The sequence below is a fragment of the Teleopsis dalmanni genome, chromosome 2 (genome assembly GCF_002237135.1).
Source record: "Teleopsis dalmanni isolate 2A chromosome 2, ASM223713v2, whole genome shotgun sequence".
Classification (NCBI taxonomy): domain Eukaryota; kingdom Metazoa; phylum Arthropoda; class Insecta; order Diptera; family Diopsidae; genus Teleopsis; species Teleopsis dalmanni.
In genome coordinates this window covers 46,582,960-46,604,509 of record NC_051847.1, presented here as the reverse complement: position 1 = coordinate 46,604,509, position 21,550 = coordinate 46,582,960, and the positions used below count along the sequence as shown (strand labels likewise).

The window sequence follows — 21,550 nt, the reverse complement described above, 5'->3', positions numbered from 1 at the left end:
GAAATTGATTACATTAATTTTTGGAAAGATTTTACATTGCTGCCAACGAAAATATTGCGAAGGCTTCCTTTCCACACTTAATCATCACAGTGTGTTTGCTTAACATTGGCATATGCATATGCATTGATCACCAGGTCAAAATCTTTCGCGACTTGAGTAGGTTTTTTAAAAAGAATCTTTTTTTATTTAAAAAAAAAATCGTTTTGTGTTCTTTTTGAAATTTAAATTTCGACAACTGCGACAAGAAAAGAATAATTTTTTTTTATGTTTTTAGGCAATGCAGAGGAGTGTGTGGGATTTTTTAAAAAACAAATTTTTTTCACTAATGTTCTTTAATAATCACATACAAAAACTGAAATAAATGAATATTTATTTATAACAGAAATGAATATATAATGTATAAAGAATATAAATTGAAATAAAAAGAATATTTAAATAATGTCTTGTATAAAAAAAAATTTTAAATTATTGCAATAGCAACAAAAAGTGCGACAGCTGCGCTGTACCAACAACGCAGTCATTTCAAAATCGGAAAAAGCGTCTCTATTACGGATCACCAGAAAAAAGCTCGAGCAGTTGAACGACGCGACTCATAAAGTGAAAATCGAATATCTGCACTTCGGAAGAGAATAGATAAATTTTCCATAGACGCATAGTGGAAATATTTAGATTTGAAAATCTGCACGGTTTTCATTTTATAAAATTCCAAAAAAATATTAATTTTTTGTTGTGAATAAAAGTGAGTGAAGTGAAAATAATTAAATAGAATTAAAAATTATTGAAATGTTTTAATTAATAAATATTATAACTATGTTAAATAAAGTATATGGCAAAATATTTATAAGCAAAAAAATTAATAACAATTATGCAAATATGAATTATATTAATTAAACGATCCATTTTGAATGAATGATCAGAATAATTGCAATAATTATATATAATTATAACAAATAATATAATTAATACAATAATTACATCAAAACTATTTTAATATCTAATATATAATAGCATTATATATGAAATATATGATCACTTCAAAATTGATTTATTTGCAAACATATTGAAAACTATAAAAAAAATAATAACATTAAAAATCAATTTAAAAATTAATTTATTGAAAAGTAATAAAATATTTATGAATACTAAAAACTGATTTAATAGTTAATATAATGAATATATTAAAATATTAAATTGCAATAGAAAATATATAAATATTAAAAATTAATTTAATAGTTATTGATATAAAGTAATAATAATATAATAATAATATAATAATGTAATAATAATATAATGACATTAAAAATGAATTTAAAAATTAATATATTGAATAGTAAAAATATATTTATTAATATCAGAAACTTATTTAATAATTATATATTAAATTTATTAAAATATTAAATTTGATTAGAAAATATATAAATATTAAAAATTAACTTAAAAGTTTATAATATAATAACCACAATAACAATTAGTGCAGTTAAATACTAAATTATAAATATAATTTAAATTAAAACTTATAACATAATTGAATATAATAGTATTTTAATTATTATAATCATATAAGTTATAAAATTTAAAAAATATAAATTAATATTTTAATTAAATATAAAATGAAAAATTTATTTATTTTCTATAACAAGAAGTAGTTTGTCACATTTGGATTTGATTTAATTTAATAATTTTTATACATAATTTTATACAATCATATGCATCACATTATCTATTCTAACTATAAAGACTACAATAATAACTTTCTTAAATATATATAAAAAATGTAAAAATAATTAGAAAATAAATATAGTATATATAAATGAAAAATAAATGTATAGCGTAAATATTAATTGAATATACATATATATGTACATATATATATATGTATAATTCAAAAGTATTATTATATATATAAATATAAAATACTTACATTATATATATTATATAATGTATATCATGTATATAATGTATAATTTATATAATATATATTATAATTGTATATATATTACATATATATAAGTATATATATTATATACTTACGTTATTTAAATTACAAATTTTATTACGAACTGTAAACCTTTAAAAATAATTACCTTACAACTTTAAAAATATATTTAATTTTTTCTTAAATATAAAAATATAAATACAAATATAAATATACAACTTTAAAACAACTGATATTGTTCATATTTCAGCTTAATTTGTTTAACAAAAAAAATCACAAAATGCAAGTTTTCGATAATAATTTGGTAAGTAAATAAGACAAAAATTAATTTACTTAAAAAACTATATCAAAGCAATACAATATAAAATAAATAATAATGTCAACACAATACTTTTATATAATTTATTTAATTTTACGACTTAATGATAGTATCAGTTATAAGAGATAAATCTTAGATATAATGTTAGCTTGCTAAAATATTATGATATTTTTTCTGTCCTATATACCTAACAGATTTGTTTCTTAATAAACATTAAGACCATGAATTAATTTGATATGTTAATATAAAATAGTTTGGGTCTCCCTTTTTATCATATTTTAAAAAAAATAACTAATTGTTCTAAGTTATTAGTCTTTTATAAATATATAAACAACGCTGAATAATTTTACTTAACTTAAAAGTAGACAGTTTTATTTGAGAATACGCTAAAGTAGTACTATGAGTAATGACGGACTATAGGATATAAAAATTCAAACATGTATAAACATAGATACAAAAAGGCACAAATATGGTTGGGTAGATCTAACACTTATTTCTGGCATTGTTCATATTAATGTGTTAAATTTTTAATCAACTTCGTACTGAAGTATCGTTCTTTCTATATAGTGACATTCCATACGTCTCATTGACATAATATCCTCAGTGTGTTTGGCAGTTTGACCCACCACAGTCATATACTTCAGAACGAGTTTTATAAATCACTTAACGAGTTAATATGGTTTATTGGCTTAATTAATTGAAATAACTAATAAAAATTTTAAGCTTCAAATCGAAGGTGATTAGTCATTTAACGAGTTATAAGATACTACAGAAAGTAGTTAATAAATCAATACTATGTCAAAACATAAACTAATTTGATCAATCTCAGAAATAACTGAAGTGACCAATAAAAATTTCAAGCTACTGAATTGATACATTAGAACCAAGTTTATAAGTCCTTTGGCGAGTTATAATACAATGTTTTTTTATATATTTTTTACCCGGCTGCAGGTCACCTTTTTTAAATTAAGCGTTAATTTAATATTTTTTAATATATTCTATATCATAAGACATTTAAAAAAGTAGTTGATAAAACACATTACGAGTTAACATGATCAGTGTTAAATGATCAGTTAACATGTTCAATATTAAACTACTGACTGCATACTTTAAAACAAAGTTGATAAATTATTTAACGAGTTACTAACTCGTTACTTCAGCACGAAATTGATAAGTTATTTAACGAGTTGATAAATCACTTAACGAGTTGATATGGTCAATAGCTTAAATAATTAAAATACCTAATTAAAAATCTTAAGTAGCTGACTCCTTACTTCACAACAAAGTTGATCAGTCATTTAATAACTTTTAAGATACATCAGAAAAAAGTTTATAAATCAATTAACGAGTTAATAATTCCAATGTAAAATGATTAATGTGCTGATTCGACTATGGACTAACCCATATGAATAACCCTATGGACTAATAACAAACTTGATTCGAGCAGATACATTTAACTACTAGCTATAAAAACATTTTATTGCTCTCGAAAATGTATTTAAATGCCATTACACTAGACATTGAATCAAAAACTATCTATAAAAATTCTATTTCTTTTAGTGTTTATAACTCGTCATTGGTTTGGCATCTGCGAATTGTATATTTACTACAAATAAAGTTTGAAAAGAATTTGCATGATGTAAATTTAAATAAAATAAAAAAAAAATTAAGAAAATTACAATTCGAATTTATATTCACAACCAAAAAAAAAAAAACAATCCCTATAAAAATTTGTTTTTGTTATTACCTTTTAGTGGGTTCATACAACCCATTTTGGAATTTATTCATAACAATTTAATTCTTGGCACCGAAATTTGGCTAGAGATTCATTTGTTGTTGCCATTACTATTGCGACTACCCATATATTGTTGTTGTAATTGTATTACACTTAGCCTAGTTTAACCTAACACAGAATTTAAAGAAACAATATTGGATCAATTCAAAAAAGTAGCGCCAACCCGCGAAAGCCGCATTTGCTTGGTAATCCCCTTTACCCCTACGCTCCCATATACGCGGTATACAATTTTAATATTAGTTGTTGTTGTTATTGCTTCTTGGCATTATTGTAAACAGAATTATTTGCATTGGATTTGTGTGGCAACGCCGCTGCTACGCCCATATGCTGCTTGGATGTTATGCACCTAAAACGTCAAGAGCGAAGCATCAAATTTGTTACACGAGGTGCTCAGCATCGCATTGTCAACAAAATTAATTGCGAAAATTCTGTGCATGGCCCGCTTCCAAGTGGGTCAGTGTACGGCCTGTGTGCAGAACTTTCGCATGGTTCAATGTGCAGCAAGCAGTTTTAATGGCCACCACTTCCTCCGTTCGTCCGTGCTTTGCCAATAAACGAATACAACATTTTCTATGCTTCTCGCCTGCTTTCCCAATATTACAGGCAAATCGATTTGTTCATTTTTGAGATTCATCAATTAATAAAATTTTTTGTTTATGTTCAGCGTTGCTTTCTAATTATTTTATGTTGTTTACGAGTATCTTTTAGAGATTAATTTGATATACTCGCCCGTTTCTTTACATTTTCGGCAATATTAATTAGTTTGATGAATTTCGAATCGATTCTGTTATATTTTTAGCATGGAAAACTAATAAATTAAGACCAGCTGTAAAATTGTTAAATGTTTTCAAATTTATTAGCCTTAAACTAATTACAAGTGATTAGTATTTTTAGTTTCTGTGAGTAATTAAATTTAATTTGAGATTTGAGAAGATTCAATAAAAAGCCAAAATATTCTATTATAGCACTTGATAACAAATTACAAATCCCTTTTTTGCACAATTAATGAAAGCCTTAAATAAATTTTAGAGGTGCCCTTACCCTTACTTTTTTCACTTTATGAAATTATATCTAAAAGAAAACAGCTTGATATATATTTATTGTTAGCATTTTGCATTCATCATTCGCCAGCTCTGCAAATAAATGAAATAATTAATTCTATAAAATGTTTTTGAGCTATTTTGATGATTTTACCAATTCAATATTCAAATAAAAATTAGTTGTGGGAGTACACTTAGCCATCAGTCTTATCTTAGTTAATTATTATTCTAATAAAATTTAAACACTAATTATATACAATACAATAAAAAGCTCTTAATTCATCAAAAGAATAAGCAATCGAAATAATCTTTAATTTATATCAAATATTTTTGTTGTTTCAAATAATGAAAGCACTTTCTTTAATATTTTCCTTTGAAACCCGCATCGTTTGTTAGTTTTCTTAAATGTTCTAACACTGAGAAAATATTTTTATAATGCAACTCAACATAAAAAGGAGTATTTATTGTGGAACTTGAAGCCCAAAGTCATAACCGATCAACCACTGTGTGTAATAAATCTGGCCTCATATAAATTACAATCCAAAAGCACCCAGATCATTATCCTCATCCAACATGTACCCTTAATTAGTAATTTATAAAATGCTCGCACTGAGGAACATTGTGATAGATCGAGTATGCTTTCGTGCCTTAATTTAAGCACAATTATTACTCTATACCAGTGATTCCCAAATGGTACAGTTGGTTAAAATTGTCCGTGTATTAAATATAGTAGGTATGGATACATAGTTTAAAGTTTTTCCACTGCGACCTCATTTATTAGAAAATAAACACATACCTATTTTATAGCCTATATAATGTACCTACGCACTTGTACAAATCATTATACATTATACCAGAGATGCTTAAAACATATTAAAATAATCATATAGTGCATTATACTTAAACTTTGTGTTCCCTATTATTAACGATAATATCATATTAGTCCTTGGTCAAAAAATGGTTGAGAACCACTGCTCTATACACAGTTAAATACCTTAAGCATATGGACCGATGCATACATTTGTATTATATGAATGTGGAACCAGCATGAGCACATCTAGAGAGACCTACATACGGTACTGGTTTCAATTTACATTTAATAAATATGAAACCATAATTTGTAATTCTGTCTTACAGTACAAAGGCTTTTTAAGGTGAACATCACAGTCGTAACTTAAGTATGACTTAATACAAGTTCCATAATTTGCTTAAATTTGATATATTATTTAATTTTATAATTATTTTAATGATAATGTTTCAGTATAAAAGTTTTTAGTCAATGTTAGTATTAATATATAATATCTATTGCAATTGTGGAGTTGTTTGATTAACTTTTTGAAGAGGACTTCTATGTTCTTACATTTTTCTTCTCCCCTTTGCTTTGATCGTCACTGTTTACCAATATAATAAATAGCACTGTTTTGGTATAATATACTATGGTTTGAAATATAAATGATTCATTCATATGGAGACATTCGAGGGCATAGGGTTCTCTGCTTGAATATAGCTCATTCACACGATTACACTTGAATTTTATTTAACACAAAGTGTTTTTCAAACATTAATGTTATTTTTATTCAGTTTTAATACATTATATAGTCAAGTCTTATTTCGACAAATCTGATATTTTTCTGGAGATACAAATAAAAGTCCTATTTTATTTTATGATTTCAACCTGACGTCTCATTGGTTTTTATCAACATCATCTGTATCTATAAGGGAAAAGGGCGTAACTATAATATGTTTTTATTTATTTAATAATAATAAATTAATAATAAATTTTATGAAAACGAATTTTTGAATTTAATAATTAGAATAATATTTACATAAACATTTGTAACACAATTTTCTTATAAATAAAACACAATATAAACAAATTAAGAATATAAACAAATATGCAATATAAACAAATAAGCATTGTAATTAATTTTCTTTTGTTGATGTTCAAAATTTTAATTTGAACTGAATTATTCTTCTTAAGGAAGGAAACATTTTATATATACAATTTTTGTTTAATAATTTGCTTTGCAAGTGCATTAAGCCGGGACTTTTTTTTAAGCTGAGAGGATGTTAAAAAATTCCTAACGCATCATCACTATGACGACACAATAGTGGTATGCTCGATTAAAAACAAACCCCTTGTGTGCTAGCCCGTTTCCACCACGGAACTTTATGGAGAATACTTCAAGGTAGAGTATAGTGCGCATAAAATACAAGTGGATTAGACTATAAATATATAGACGCAAGAAATATATAAACTATAGACTAGAAAATACTTCGGAAGGATGCAAGAAACAGATGACGCCCCAAGATGACATGGTGTAGAAGCGTTAATAAGGAAATAAATAAATCATTTAATGAGTTAAAACATATTTCTAGCTATATATGTAGAGATTTGTGGAAATCCTATGTAAATCGACTAAGTTCTTTATTTGCCTCTAATTGATGTAATGCTAGAGCATGTTAATAATAATAAATATATTAAAACATTTTACATATTTTTAATATTAAAGTACCTTCTGCTCACGGATTTTGTAAATAAAATACACAAATTTAAATTTTATTCCAAATTTATTTTATCTCCTTCAAAATATACTCCTTCTGAAGCGATACACATATGCCAACGCTTAACCCAATCTTCCATACACTTTTCGTAGATCCGTGCAGACATGGCTTTAAGTTCCTTTGGCGAATTCTCTTTTACCGATTCAATCGACTCAATTTGAGTTTCGGGAACAGAAAAAAGTCGCACGAAGCCAGATCTGGCGTATATGGTGCCAGAGCGACGACAGTGGTGCCGTGTTTGGTCAAAAAACCGTGTACTACAAGAATTTTCCATAGTAAAAATCGCTAAATGCACTTGAGGTAGTCTCACATTAACAACTGCTGTAAACAAACTAATTGACAGATGGCGCTCAAATTTGTACCATATGTCAAGACCTTTTGAAAAAGGTCTATTACTTAAGGAGTAGTTAACAAACAACAAAATCAGAAGGTATTTGTTTATCATATTAATATATTTTTAATAGTAAAGTATTTGTTTATAATATTAATGTTATATTCTTAAAATTAAAGTATTTGTTTATTATATTATTGTTATACGGAGTTATTTTTATTAAACTCAGTGCAGTAATCAAATGACGCTGAAATACATGAATATAGACGATAAAACAAAGAGGAGGACGTATCGTAATCCTGATGATGACTCTTTAAGAGAGTCGAAATATTAAACATTTTATTATTTAACAAGAAGAGACCTACAGCCAGATTAAAAATATATAAAAACAAACTATTTTTATACGTAACAATTATTATCCAATTTAAAAAGTAAATGTTCATATTCTGGCATGTGACATTTAACATAATTATATACTCCAATTGCATTGTAATTAGGAATGATTATTTCACGCAAAGTGAGTTTCCATTAAACAACTTCTTAATTAACCATTGAAATACTTGTTGTGGTTTGAGGTTTTCAGCCCACACAAGTGTAGTTATTGTATGGCAACTAGAGTTTAATCATTAATAATTAACAAAATACTAATAATTAATAATTAACAAAAAACTTAAATTTTGTTACACGTACTTAAACGAATTCCATTTGAATTGCATTACATGAGAAACAGAAAAAGGAGCTGAAGTTCATAGTCCTGCACTTTTTAACTGTATAATTCTTGACACGTGTAACCCAAATCTTGCAGTTAAACTCATTTTAATATGCGTAACCCATTTTCCAAATTTCCAAATGTATATTTTCTGGCACGTGTAACCTATTTTACTATCATAATTTTTTTTCTTAAAAAAAGGAAAATTTTTAATTTAACCATTGTAAAAACATTTATATTACTACGTCTGCTTTCTTATTACCAACGAGAGATAGAAGCCATAACTGTTGTGTTGTACGTTATCCTTATTTAATATCTGAAATAAACTTTATTAGAGTGCAACTTCGGTAACGGCAAAGTTTATTAGAAAAAAGCTAAAAATTAATTTTATTCATAAAATTCAACCGAAGACAACATTTTATAGGGTTTGAGCATTTTACGCAATTGTGGGCAATTATTCAAATTAATTTACAAAGTTTTTGGTAAGTGAAGGTATTGTGGTTTTAATATTAATTAAATAATTCCACGGATTTATATGTCATCGTTATGACATCAAATCGCAATTTGATGAAATTACTTAACAAATAAAATAACAATTTTTATTTTATATTTTATTTATTTCGCATTGGGTGTACTATATAGTGGAAGTATATTAAGCTGACGAGACATACAGTCATTATTACTCACCTAATCAAATTGATTAACTTAATAAACATTTCCATTCAAGTATGAGATTTTTTTTGCTTATTTTCTGTGATATTTTTACCAAATCAACTAATTTAGTTTGACGTGTGAAGTCTTGAACATGTTTCATGTTGTTTGCGCCACACTTTTGGCGCAAATACTCAAATAAATAATACGACCACCCAATTCCACCCACATAAATTCGAACACCAATCTATGCATATTAATGTGAATATCAGAGTGCATACATTAACGAACACATATATATATATACAAAGAAGATACGATTTCGTTTACTGAAAAAGTGTCATATATTACATCAGAGAACTTGACAACAGAAAGCCACGGTACCCACTACTCTACATCAGAAATAGAAAAAAGGCACTTTGGAATTAATAAATATCCATTCATATCCTTAAGCAGCACTTTCGAATTGTGAAACTGTCTTTACTATTCTGTTACGCATTGGGACTATCGCTGCCAATGATCTAAAATTGAATTCATTGATTTATGTGAGTGCCAAAATTTACCTAGAAACATTCTTTTTAAGGAAAAAATTGTATAAAAAGTGAGTGAAGAAAAAACCTGACACATAACCAAAATAATCAAAATTTTACGCACGCAAAGGCGTCCTTGCCACATTTAGAGCCACCCAAATGCACTGGCAATTTCATTTCAGATACAAATCACAAAAAAGAACAATTTTTCGTTTCAATTTAATTTTATTTACCGTAATTGATCGAAATAATTTATACAGAAATTCAATTTAAAATTAGAAAATTCTGATATTTGCGTCAAATGCAAATCAATGGCTGTGACACACATTGACATTCCGGCGAAACAAAAAAATAAAATATTTTTAAATTTTTAATGAAGCAGAATATATCTAATTAAATTCATATACATACATTTTTTAATATATATTTTAATTATGTACATGAAAATTATTATTTCTCTCGCCTTTTGCTTTTTATATGCAATTCAAAAATACCAAAAATATTTCAATGTTCCTCCATCTGCTCTCCGAGTTCTGAACTTTGTAGTTCCACATCATCTAACGCCACACAATGGCCATGAAATCATTTCTGCAGTTTCGGTTCGGTGTAATAATTTGGTGTAAATTGTTGTTAATTGAATTTTAATAATTCTTAAAAAAATAAAACCACAAATTTATTAAAGTATGAAAATGTAAATATAAAAACATATATAAAACATTTAATTTAAAGTTTATTTATAGGTATTTCTAAAGGTTACATATGAGTGCAAATAGTCTTGAACGTTAATAATATTTAAGAATTTCAAAATTAAATTATAATTGTACTCTAACCAACAATAGAAATAATAAAAATATTATAATCTTCATCATCTTCCGCTTTCTTTGACAGCGATTGTGTCATCTTCATTCATTACTAAGTTAGCTATATATTTTTCCAACATCCTTTTGTTTATATTTTCATTATTTAAAGGAACAAGTGTATACTGCGGCCAAAAAGATCTATTTAGTCTCCAAAAATTCTAAGACTTATATTATATAGAGTATCACATTATTTAAAGGAACAAGTGTATACTGCGGCCAAAAAGATCTATTTAGTCTCCAAAAATTCTAAGACTTATATTATATAGAGTATCACGGGCAAGTCAAAATTGGCTTTTTAGGGCTATGACGAAAATACATGTTGACTATTGTTTTTGGTACTTTTTGTTAAAGTCTAAATATTAAGAGAAATATATACATACATTCATGCAACACGGCTTTAACTAAGTGACAAGGCACAAATAGTCACAGCTCTCATGACCGAGACAATTTACACAACCTTTATTCCAAGTATTGACAAATTTTTTTAATTTATAGTTGCGCCACATAGAAAGATTCTTGGCTTTCGTAAAAATAATCATTCTTAAGATCATTAAGAGTGTGACGAATTTTTTTCTAGCTCATCTGCGTGAATAGATCTCATCAAGTAGCTGCTAGGTAATTTTTTTGGACCTTTTTACTTTTTCGTTCTGTGTTTTTCATAAAGGATAAAGCCCCGAAATTATTTGCGAAAAGTGACATACTTACCAACACCGCGTTATCGAATCTCAAAATGGTTACAGGCTGCTCGGGGAGGTATGCAGATCTAAGGTCAATTATTGTTTAGTCTGATGAAGTGATAAATAATAATCCAGTCAAGACGTAAAGAGGTGTTCTGAAGATACGTCTAGCTAATAAAGAGTAAAAGTGCTCAAGTACACTGACTCAAATAGCTTCAACATACTTGTAAATGAGATATAAAAAGTTTTTGGGAATAGCATTAAAAAATTATACTAGAGAATATAAATCATTCATAACTGAATTCTAATTTCTTTTTTAATTCACAAAACTCAATATTATTTAATAAATTCAATCTAATCATGTTATATTAATACCAAAATATAAGTTATAAGTTAACTCCCGGTGTATATATCGGATATATTGAATTAAAATTATAATCATCGGATAGAAATTGAAAAACTTTTAAATAAATAAAACTAAAAATAACAAAAACTGCATAATATATATTATTGCTATAATTCAGAAGCTGATAAGCATTACCATAAAATCTATAAAATCTTTTTAAAGCATCTGCCAGCTACAAAACCATTTGCATATAAGACACAATATACGTAGATAGACAGATATCTGCTCTCACTTAAATATTTCAAAGCCCTTATATATTTGAAATATTAATGCTTTTGTCAAACTAAAATAAAAGAAAAAATCTACAAATAAATTACCGGGTCACTTTCAAAATATTTCATTTTAAAATATTTCTAAATTGTTTTATTTTATTTTATTTAATTTTTTTTTATTTATGTCTGTTAATAATTTTGTTATTTTGAATATTTGAAATTATTCCAAAAATTTGGAAATTAAATTGGTAAATTGTATCTCCGCCTAATTTAAATTGTTAAATATCCAGAAATAAACTCAAAAAAAAAAAATATTCAGATAATATATAAAATATTCACAATTTGAATATTTCGAAATAACAAAAAAAATATGATATATATATTATTTGCATATATAAAAAAATAAACAAACAAAATAAAATGTCTTTTTTAACATAATAAAATAAAAAGATATTTAAATGAAAAACATATTAAGCACATGGTTGCTACCAGTAAGGGGCATTTGAAGGCCCCCTAAAAGTGTGACCAAAGTAATACAAGAGGTAATAGACGCCTGTTAAATATTATTGATCAATGACGTAGGTATATGCAGACAAGTCCATTATTATTCCAATTTGCACAATTTTTTTTTGTCGCTCATCAGTTTCTCTTAAGATGTATCTTTAAATGTAGCTCCCTGGACTGTTTCCTGTCTACGCTCATGCTTAAGCATATATAAGTATTTCATAGATACATATACGTATACACTTAAATAAATATGCACAACGAATTTTGTGTTTTTTTATGTCGAAATGTATTCCAAAAATAGCGCAGCAATTCCTCAGTTTGCATTCATTTAAACATATTTTTAATTTTTTTATCTTCTTTATTTTTATCAATTTTTTTAATTTATATTTTTATTTATTCATTGTAGAATTTTTTTGATATTATTAAATGATCAAAAATATCTTAAATATATTTTTTAAAAATTCGATTGCATCATAAAATGCTTAATTCGCAAATATTATTTTGTCAGTTTTTTATTGACATGTCGCAATTGAATTTTGAATATGAAACATTGAGATTTACAAATATTTTTTAAATAAAAATACAAATATTGATATTTATATTTCTATTTATATAGAAAACAATATTTTATATTTTATCACACGTATAATGTATTAATTTTGCTTTTAAAATTCGCTTTATAATTTTAAATTAATTTTCAAATTTTTTGTTTGAGAATAAATTAATATAATTTTTTCATTATATATTAAATATGTATAACGTAATCTAATAAAACAATCATTGCTTATAGTGAATAAAATCTGATACTTAATGGAAATGAAAAAAACTGAAAAAAAATGGTATTTCAAGAAATTTGAAAACAGCAGACCATCTAATGATATAATATCTTAATGGGTTTTGTTAAAATAATTTAATAAAGAAAAATAAATTTACTTAAAATAAAAGCATAAAAAATTAGAATATATTAAAAATAATTTTTTTATATATCTAATTACTAGAGTTTGTGTTAAGACAATAAATAAATGCAGCCAGTAGCTGCGATAATGCTGGGCATGGTTGTGCGACCATTCAAACGAAAGAAATGAAGAAGAACGAGCCAATCCCAAATTAAAAAAAAAGTTCTTCATTAAACCTGCTAATTTGAAACTCTATTATTATCTCCAATTATATTATCTCAAATATCTAGTAGACTAGAAACCGTGTATAGAGAGCAACGGGTCTGGAATGATGTTATTTATTTCAGATTCTTTTTGTCTGTTTACAAAAATCTTACTCTTAAAGTATGATATGAAATCATATATGAGATAGGAATCTAAAATTTTATGGAACATCGTAATATATAAGATAGTAATTGAAGTTGAATAGCTCCACACTCGAGTTGGAAAAATACTTCTTAGACAAGCCTTCCAACTTGAAGATCTATGCTGATCTCTAATTAAAATGAACAGTTGGCTAGAAATCGAATGTCGATGAGCTCATACTGCCACTCATAGTGTAAAAGAAGAATAATTATTTAATTTGAAACACAGATAGTGAACCATCATGTATCAAAGTATGTTATATAAGCTATCGAGCTCCACACTCGAGTTGGAAAAATACTTCTTAGACAAGGCTTCCAACTTGAAGATCTATGCTGATCTCTAATTAAAATGAACAGTTGGCTAGAAATCGAATGTAGATGAGGTGATACTGCCACTCATAGTGTAAAAGAAGAATAATTATTTAATTTGAAACACAGATAGTGAACCATCATGTATCAAAGTATGTTATCTAAATGCAATGAAAACGTTTCTGTTTGCAAATTAGCAGTTTTTTTTTTGATGACTATATATAATATATAGTTTATCCAGTAATGCTCAATGCTGTAGTTATTATGCGTCTATATTCAAAATTATTCATTACCAATATGCCACAACAATTTTAGATGATAAGTGTCAAAGACGTTTTCGGCTAGCAGTCAGTTCTTATATTTTTTTTAGAAACGCTTTTACTTTTCTAAACCACTATTTTGATCATTCTTTTGTATTTAAAAGATAATGGTGGATCGGTAGGTCCATCAATATCTCCATTTCTGAGGAAATATATGTGGAAACTATATCCATCTAAAAAATATTTAATATATATCTAACTGACTTTGGACATATAGGCAATTTTTTGCCACCTTAGTATAACTGGTTGTAGAGGACAAAGGTAACGTAAATAGAAAATGAATAAATTCACCTACTGCTATGTAAATTAATCTTTTACTTGTACAAACAGCATGAGATCGAAAAAAAAGCAGACACTTGGTAGTAACACTTAATTAACACTTATTTAATAATTTTAGTTAACATAATGTCAAATTAAGAAAGCGAGTGATTCCAAACTGAAGAAGCTGATTCTGCATTATAATTTTTTTCAACAGGATGACTTCTTCTGGCTTTCCAGGTTAACTTTCAGGTTTTGAGTTTAGGCTAATTTGTGTAAACTTAACTTAATTTTTGAATGATAACGATACACAATTCTTAAAGTATAATTGTTGATTCGTTGTAATGGCAGGCCATCACATAAGTTTCATGTAGCTCAATTAACGAATTTTCGCCATTCTTCCTCGCAAGAACCCCTAAGATAGAACAGTATACAATAAATCCATACCTTTGAATTTAGATAATATTATAGGTCTTTCATCTTTTCTGATGAGTAGTGTGATAAACTGTCAAAAAAATATTTTCTAAGGACCTATTTCTTTTGGACGCTATAGCCCGACATTCCTAAACAAAGTGTTTTATGGTTTCTTCTTCTGCGGGTTCCCACAACTTCTGAAGTGAGGATTATGAGGCATGCGTAGTTTTTCTACGTGGGTTCCTATACAACTATGACCAGAAAGAACTACAGTAAGCCTTCCAACGTTCACACTATCTCTTTTAATGAGTTCCCATGATCTAGTTTTATTAAAGGTGGGCTTAACCGGGAAGTTGCACATAACTTAAATGCCTTCCATATGTTTTAAAAGCCAGTATAGTAGTTTGCGAAAACATTTATTGACAGATATTTCCATTATGTTTTATAGTAGTTTAGTCTTGAAAACTTTACATTTACAAAAAAAAAAGAATGGAAATAGTGCTTTGAATATGATTTTTTTTTATTATTCATAAAACTATAAAATGTTTTATACAACATAAAAATTAAACAATAACATTGTAACTCAATTTACAAATTTTGATTTATTTTACTTATTTTTTTATTAATTTTTATAAACTATACTTATGCAATATATAAAAGTAAAAACTAATAAAAACATGATAGATTATTTCTTATCTCATAAATTTCTATTATTAAATTATTTGCTTGCAAAAATATAGTAGGCGACTGTGTCTACCTAAATGAGTTGCGAATAAAAAATATTTATTAAATATATAAAATAAACAAACGAAAATTCTTTTCTGATCCATTAGTAATCCAATATAAAAAACACACATAGTATATCACTTGGGAAAATAAATTTTATTGAAATATTTAATTTTTTTCACAGTGTGAGTTTAATTTTACTGAATCATAAATTCCCCAGGTGGATTATGAAAAATTGAACATTTACTCAATTTGAGAAATTCTCTATTAAAATTTCAGTTATGCTTTTAAGCTGTCTTACTGTCGGACTAATTTGTTATATCAGTTATTTTTAGATATTCTGTATGATATTCTGTTATTCTTCCATTCGAAAGGACTATAAAATTTGTAGATTAAATTTTAAAATACGCATTTTTTTGTGATAGGTTTTCATATAAATTTATACCAACCATTTACCAGTAATATTTACTTTTCATTGTTCATAAATAACAAATGCTGATGGATTTAAATAAAACTTTCGGGAGGAAAGTCTATTAATAGTTATAAAAGTAACAAACAAATAGGAATAATAAGTATTAAATAAAATAAGGATCTTATGCTTTTTAAGTATAAAAGGATTAGGTATTAAATTTAACAATCATGGTCAAGTGTGCATCCTGAGAAATTTTAAGTATATTTTCAAACCTTTTGGACAGAATATGTGCTTATTAATTAATACAAATATTCCATAAGTTAATTAAGAGATATCAATAACAACGATTTCATTAAGAAAGCTTTATTGTTATAGATATGGTATAAATATTGCACAAATTTGAATAAATTAACTACTTAAATGTTGCTTATTAGTAGATTATAATGTCAGAACAATTTAAGTACACACTAATACAATCTTTTAAGATCAAACACCTAAGTTTCACAAATGCTCGTCCTGCCAAAAGATATTCGAGTTACTCGAATAGCAAAGGTTCTAAATATTTTTTATTATTTTCGTTATATTTTGTGCGGATAAATTCAGGAGCAAATACTTGAACAGAATAAAAAGTTCAACCATATAGTATTTGAGCGGATGATAGCATTGGAGCCCAATGCTTGAGTACAAACATACATAAACTTAAATTCGTTGAAGTTTCGAAATAATGGTTTGTTAGTTGGTTACAATGATGACTCACCATAAGTTCAATAAGCGCTTTCACACTGCACTGCTCCAGCATCCTGGTTACTCACTGATATTACGGATGTTTGTCTAAGCATCATGATAAGATTCAATCCGTGTGGTATCCTATGGAGCCTCTAAGGTTTATTCATATTGATTATATTGATTGATTGAATGGTTGAGCTTTCTAGGATTATTAACAAGTAGCTTACCTAAAGCTGTTTTATGCCTCCAGCAGAATGAGAAAAGCATGTACAAAGAAAGTAGGAAATGGTTGTTTTTTTCTTTGCCTGGTACTAGCAATGACAGTAAATATTGTGAGAAAGTCTGGCTATCTGTTTCTAATACACCATAAGACAATCACTGTTCTTTTTATTTTTATTTATTGTATTATGCTTTTAATTTATTTTTATTTGTAAGTATTTGTTTGAGATTTTAACCCAGTCGTAATGTGCAAACCAGTATTGCATGTTGTAAAATTATTTTATTTGATATTATTTAACAACCCGTTATTTTGAGATAGTTGATCGAAAGAGCTCATTTAAACATATTAAGTGGTGTGAACCCCATTTCTACAAGAGCTTTTGCATAGCAGATTTTATACTCATTACGCTTTCCTTTATATTTCAATACCCTGGGACTTAAGTCAATGTTATGCCGCTCACTTAAGATAGTTAATCTTATATAGTTTTGTTTCACTGTGTAGAAAATTGTCATGGCTACAACTCAACGTGTGAATTGTAGCTTATCTTTGTATTTTTAACAATACTATGTTTATTTTTTTTCTATCTGAATATAATTATTTGCATAATTTTATCGATTCCAAAATTTTAGTTCTACTAGTGACGATTAGTAACACTGTGGACACTTATTAAACAATTTAGTATTTATTTGGATAAATATTTTTATTATAAATATTTTCATTATAAAGGCCTTTATTATTTACATAAACGCTACATCTGTTCTAGAACTATGGCACAGCGTCAAGATTGATGTACAACTACGGACTAGTCAAAGATTTAGTCTACTCCAAGAAATTTTTTATATAATGTTTGCTGATTCTGTTGTAGGCATAAGGCTTCTAGCATTCTGGAATTTCTGACTATCACGGGTACAAATCTCTATATAAAGCTTTAACTATTTTGGGTATCACCAGAAACCAATAGGTCTATCGTATCTGGATTACCTTATCCTGACCTACACTAATCATATAACGCTGCTAGCAATCTTAAATTTCTGACTACCACAAATTCAAATCTACAGCACTAATTTCTATATAGAGCTTTCACTATTTATGGTTTCGCTAGAAATCAATAGGTCCTGACCTATACTAATCATATATGAAAGATATGAAAATATCATAAAATGGTAAAAAAAATTTTCCAAATAAATTTAATACGATTTGAAAGTATCTATCAAAATACTTTAAAAATAAAATCGTGGCAATAAAAACTTACATTAAAACGAATAAATCATTAATAATTGAAACCAGTTAAAAGTTTTTAAATTAATTAATAAATATTTTACAAATTAACAATTTTTGATTTTGTTGTTTGTTCCACACAAACTTCAATTATTCCAAACCATCCATATTGGTTGTTATCCGCCAGTTCCGCTGAAATGTTTGCATATGTGCTCAGCGAGATGTGAATGTGGCGGTTGCTGGGGAATCACACGAGGGCGCACATACATTTTGCATAATTGAATTTGTTAATTTATTTTTAAACGTTCAAACTGTGCGGTTTTTTCTATGCAAAAATTTATTCGCAAAATCCGCTGTAATATTTTTGTTTTAATTACGCAAATTGTTTAATTTGAGTTTAGCGAAGGCAAATTAATTATCAACATTAAATTTTATTTGCTATGCGCATATTTATTTTATGCTATTTTTAGTGTAATTTAGTTTGAAAAAAATTTTAGAAATTTAGTAGATTTCACTCTGCATAATTATGTTAAAGAGTGTGGCTTTATTGTAAATTGCTTCATTATCAACAATCGATATCGGTTTTACAAAAGTTAATTTATTTATTAAATGGAATTTAAAATACTATCTACCAATTTTATATCTAATTGTTATGAATTAAATAAATCAGTGTCACATATTTAAATATATAATGATATTAACCGATATTCATTACCGTCTGTATACTTATGCAAAACAGAAATTTAATAAGAGAATTAAAATACTATATAAATACTATATATCAAAATGCTAAATATGCTCTTATAACATTTTAATTTATTATATATATTTTTACTTTTAGCGTCGTGCTTCAAGGCGTGCTTCATTGCGACGTGGGTCGATTTCAGCGTTACCACAAAAGTCTGCCGAAATTCCATGGGATATACTAGAACGTCTATTTATGCCCTTTCTCTTCTGTCACGCAGCAGCTCTAATTATTTCAACACTTCTTCACGCTTTCAATATATCACATGTGTCCACATTTGCAGTGTTTGTTTGGTTTGTTTTGTCAACAGCTGGCGCTGTGCTCTTCTATCACTTCGTTAAGGTAAGTACAAACCTTAAATTTCATATAACAAAAAAAAAACATTAATATGAATTCATAATTAAGAAATATCATTTGAGTGGATAATACTTGTTGACAATCATTTTAAAAGAAATTTTCACATATTATTTTGAAGTTGTCAAATATTGACATAATTTGTCAAACTATTTAGAAACTCATAACGCTCTCTTTACATATATACACACATGCTTCTGTGACATATCTATGCTATGTCACAATCGAGTGTTAAATAATAAATACAAATATATATCTATATGCCTATGCTGTGTCACAGTCAAATAAATACAGATGCATGCCTATGTGACATATCTATGCTATCTGAAAATAATAAAAGAAAGATTAAACTTAATTGATATGTCAGTTAGTAGTTTTATAAAGTTTATTTATAACAGAATTGTATTTTACTGTCATAATTAGTAAAATCCTTGATTTTAAATTAATCTTTTTGCATTCCTAATAGAGAAAATAGAGAAAAAAAATAGAGAAACAGCATTTTAATGGGATTAAGTTTGCAAAATAAATTTTTTCACTCATTAAAATATATTCTATACGAATATATTATATTATTATTACTTAAAAATTTTTTTTTAATTTTTTGCTATTTTTTATTATTTTTATAATTTATTTGTCACCAAAATGCATTACCCCAAAGGTAGAAGTGAGTTTTTCTTCTAACGTGTGGAAAATGTAAAACTAAAAATGATCTGCTATGACAGTTTAACACAATTCCCATAGAAATTTTCTTCCCATCTTCGGTAGAAGTCATGGCATAATGTCATATATTCGTATATGCACAATATTTGAAAAATATATAATGAAAATAACAACGGAGCAGGAAAAACTGAAAATATTATTGAGCAAAACAGCGAAATTTATTTGGTTTCAAAGCAAAACATTCTAAAAATAACCAGAAAAAGTTTTTCATAAACAACAACATCAGCAAAAGACAACAGCAACAGCGACAAAATTATTACAGCAAAGATTTTCATTTCGTTTTCATTTTATGACGCTGCTTTTCATATAAATTTCATATGCTCAACTATTCTATCAGCATTAGACGCGGCTCATTTATTTAAATTGCATGAACAGATGTTTCCTTAACAAAATTATGCTTTTCCAAAGTCGCCAGCTAATCTTCCGGAATATTTAAGATTTTTCTCTATTTAAATGTGAAGCTAAGTACTTATAAGCGGTACTTCTTGTATCAGATATGCTTCCTGTATCATCATACCTCAACAAAAGGTGTTTATAAAGTGTACATAGGCTTCTTCTGAATCAAATTATTATAAATTTTAATATATCTATACACTTTACATAGATATAGGAGTTTATCACTAAGCATATACTACACATTTTATCATAACAACTTCAAGGTAACTTGATTTCGAGATACAAAATTAAGATACCTTCACATCAAATCCATTTAATCAGAAAGATGTGTTATAACTTCTTTGTGATGTTTTGACTGCCCCACTTATATGCTGCAATTCGCATCTCTTATATTTAATATTATGCAGTAATTATAGTAGGTTATGTTAGAATATAATCTTTTGAATCGTTTGCTTGTGATAGATTTTTTACTTTAAAATAAATGGAATTGTTATTCACACTTGAATGGATTTCAGACTACATAACTCTAAGCGAGCACTATAGAGACAGCTCCTATTCTATTTTAATCTTTTGGAATATTCTAAATATTTTTATATGCATTCGAAATACTTAACGTCTTTTGAACAGTTGAGATTGGTTGTAGTAAACAACATTAACCATAGTCGTAGTAAAGTATCTACCTCAAGATTTGCTTTATATAGCATCAATTCTTAAAAACTAAATGGATATCTATCATTAACGAGACGGATAAACATTTTTGTTCATAAAGCAATCTCATGTAGAGAATCAATAAGCTCCTATTGTAAGTCCTTTGTACCTTCGAAATAAACAGTTTCGAACTATACCGATATTTCAAAATTATTAATGGATAACATCATATTCTCTATTTGAAGG

General features: G+C 26.7%; 1 protein-coding gene across 1 annotated transcript in view; it reads left to right on the top strand.

The window, feature by feature from the left end:
* Positions 1–500: 500 nt before the first annotated feature.
* Positions 501–21,550, top strand: part of LOC119682882 — a gene marked incomplete at its 3' end in the record, with an annotated part of 44,196 nt that continues 23,146 nt past the window's right edge. The window contains exons 1-2 of the mRNA XM_038096415.1: positions 501–739; positions 2,187–2,240. Of these exons, the coding sequence (XP_037952343.1) occupies positions 2,217–2,240 (24 nt within the window). The remainder of the gene's footprint in view (positions 740–2,186; positions 2,241–21,550) is intronic.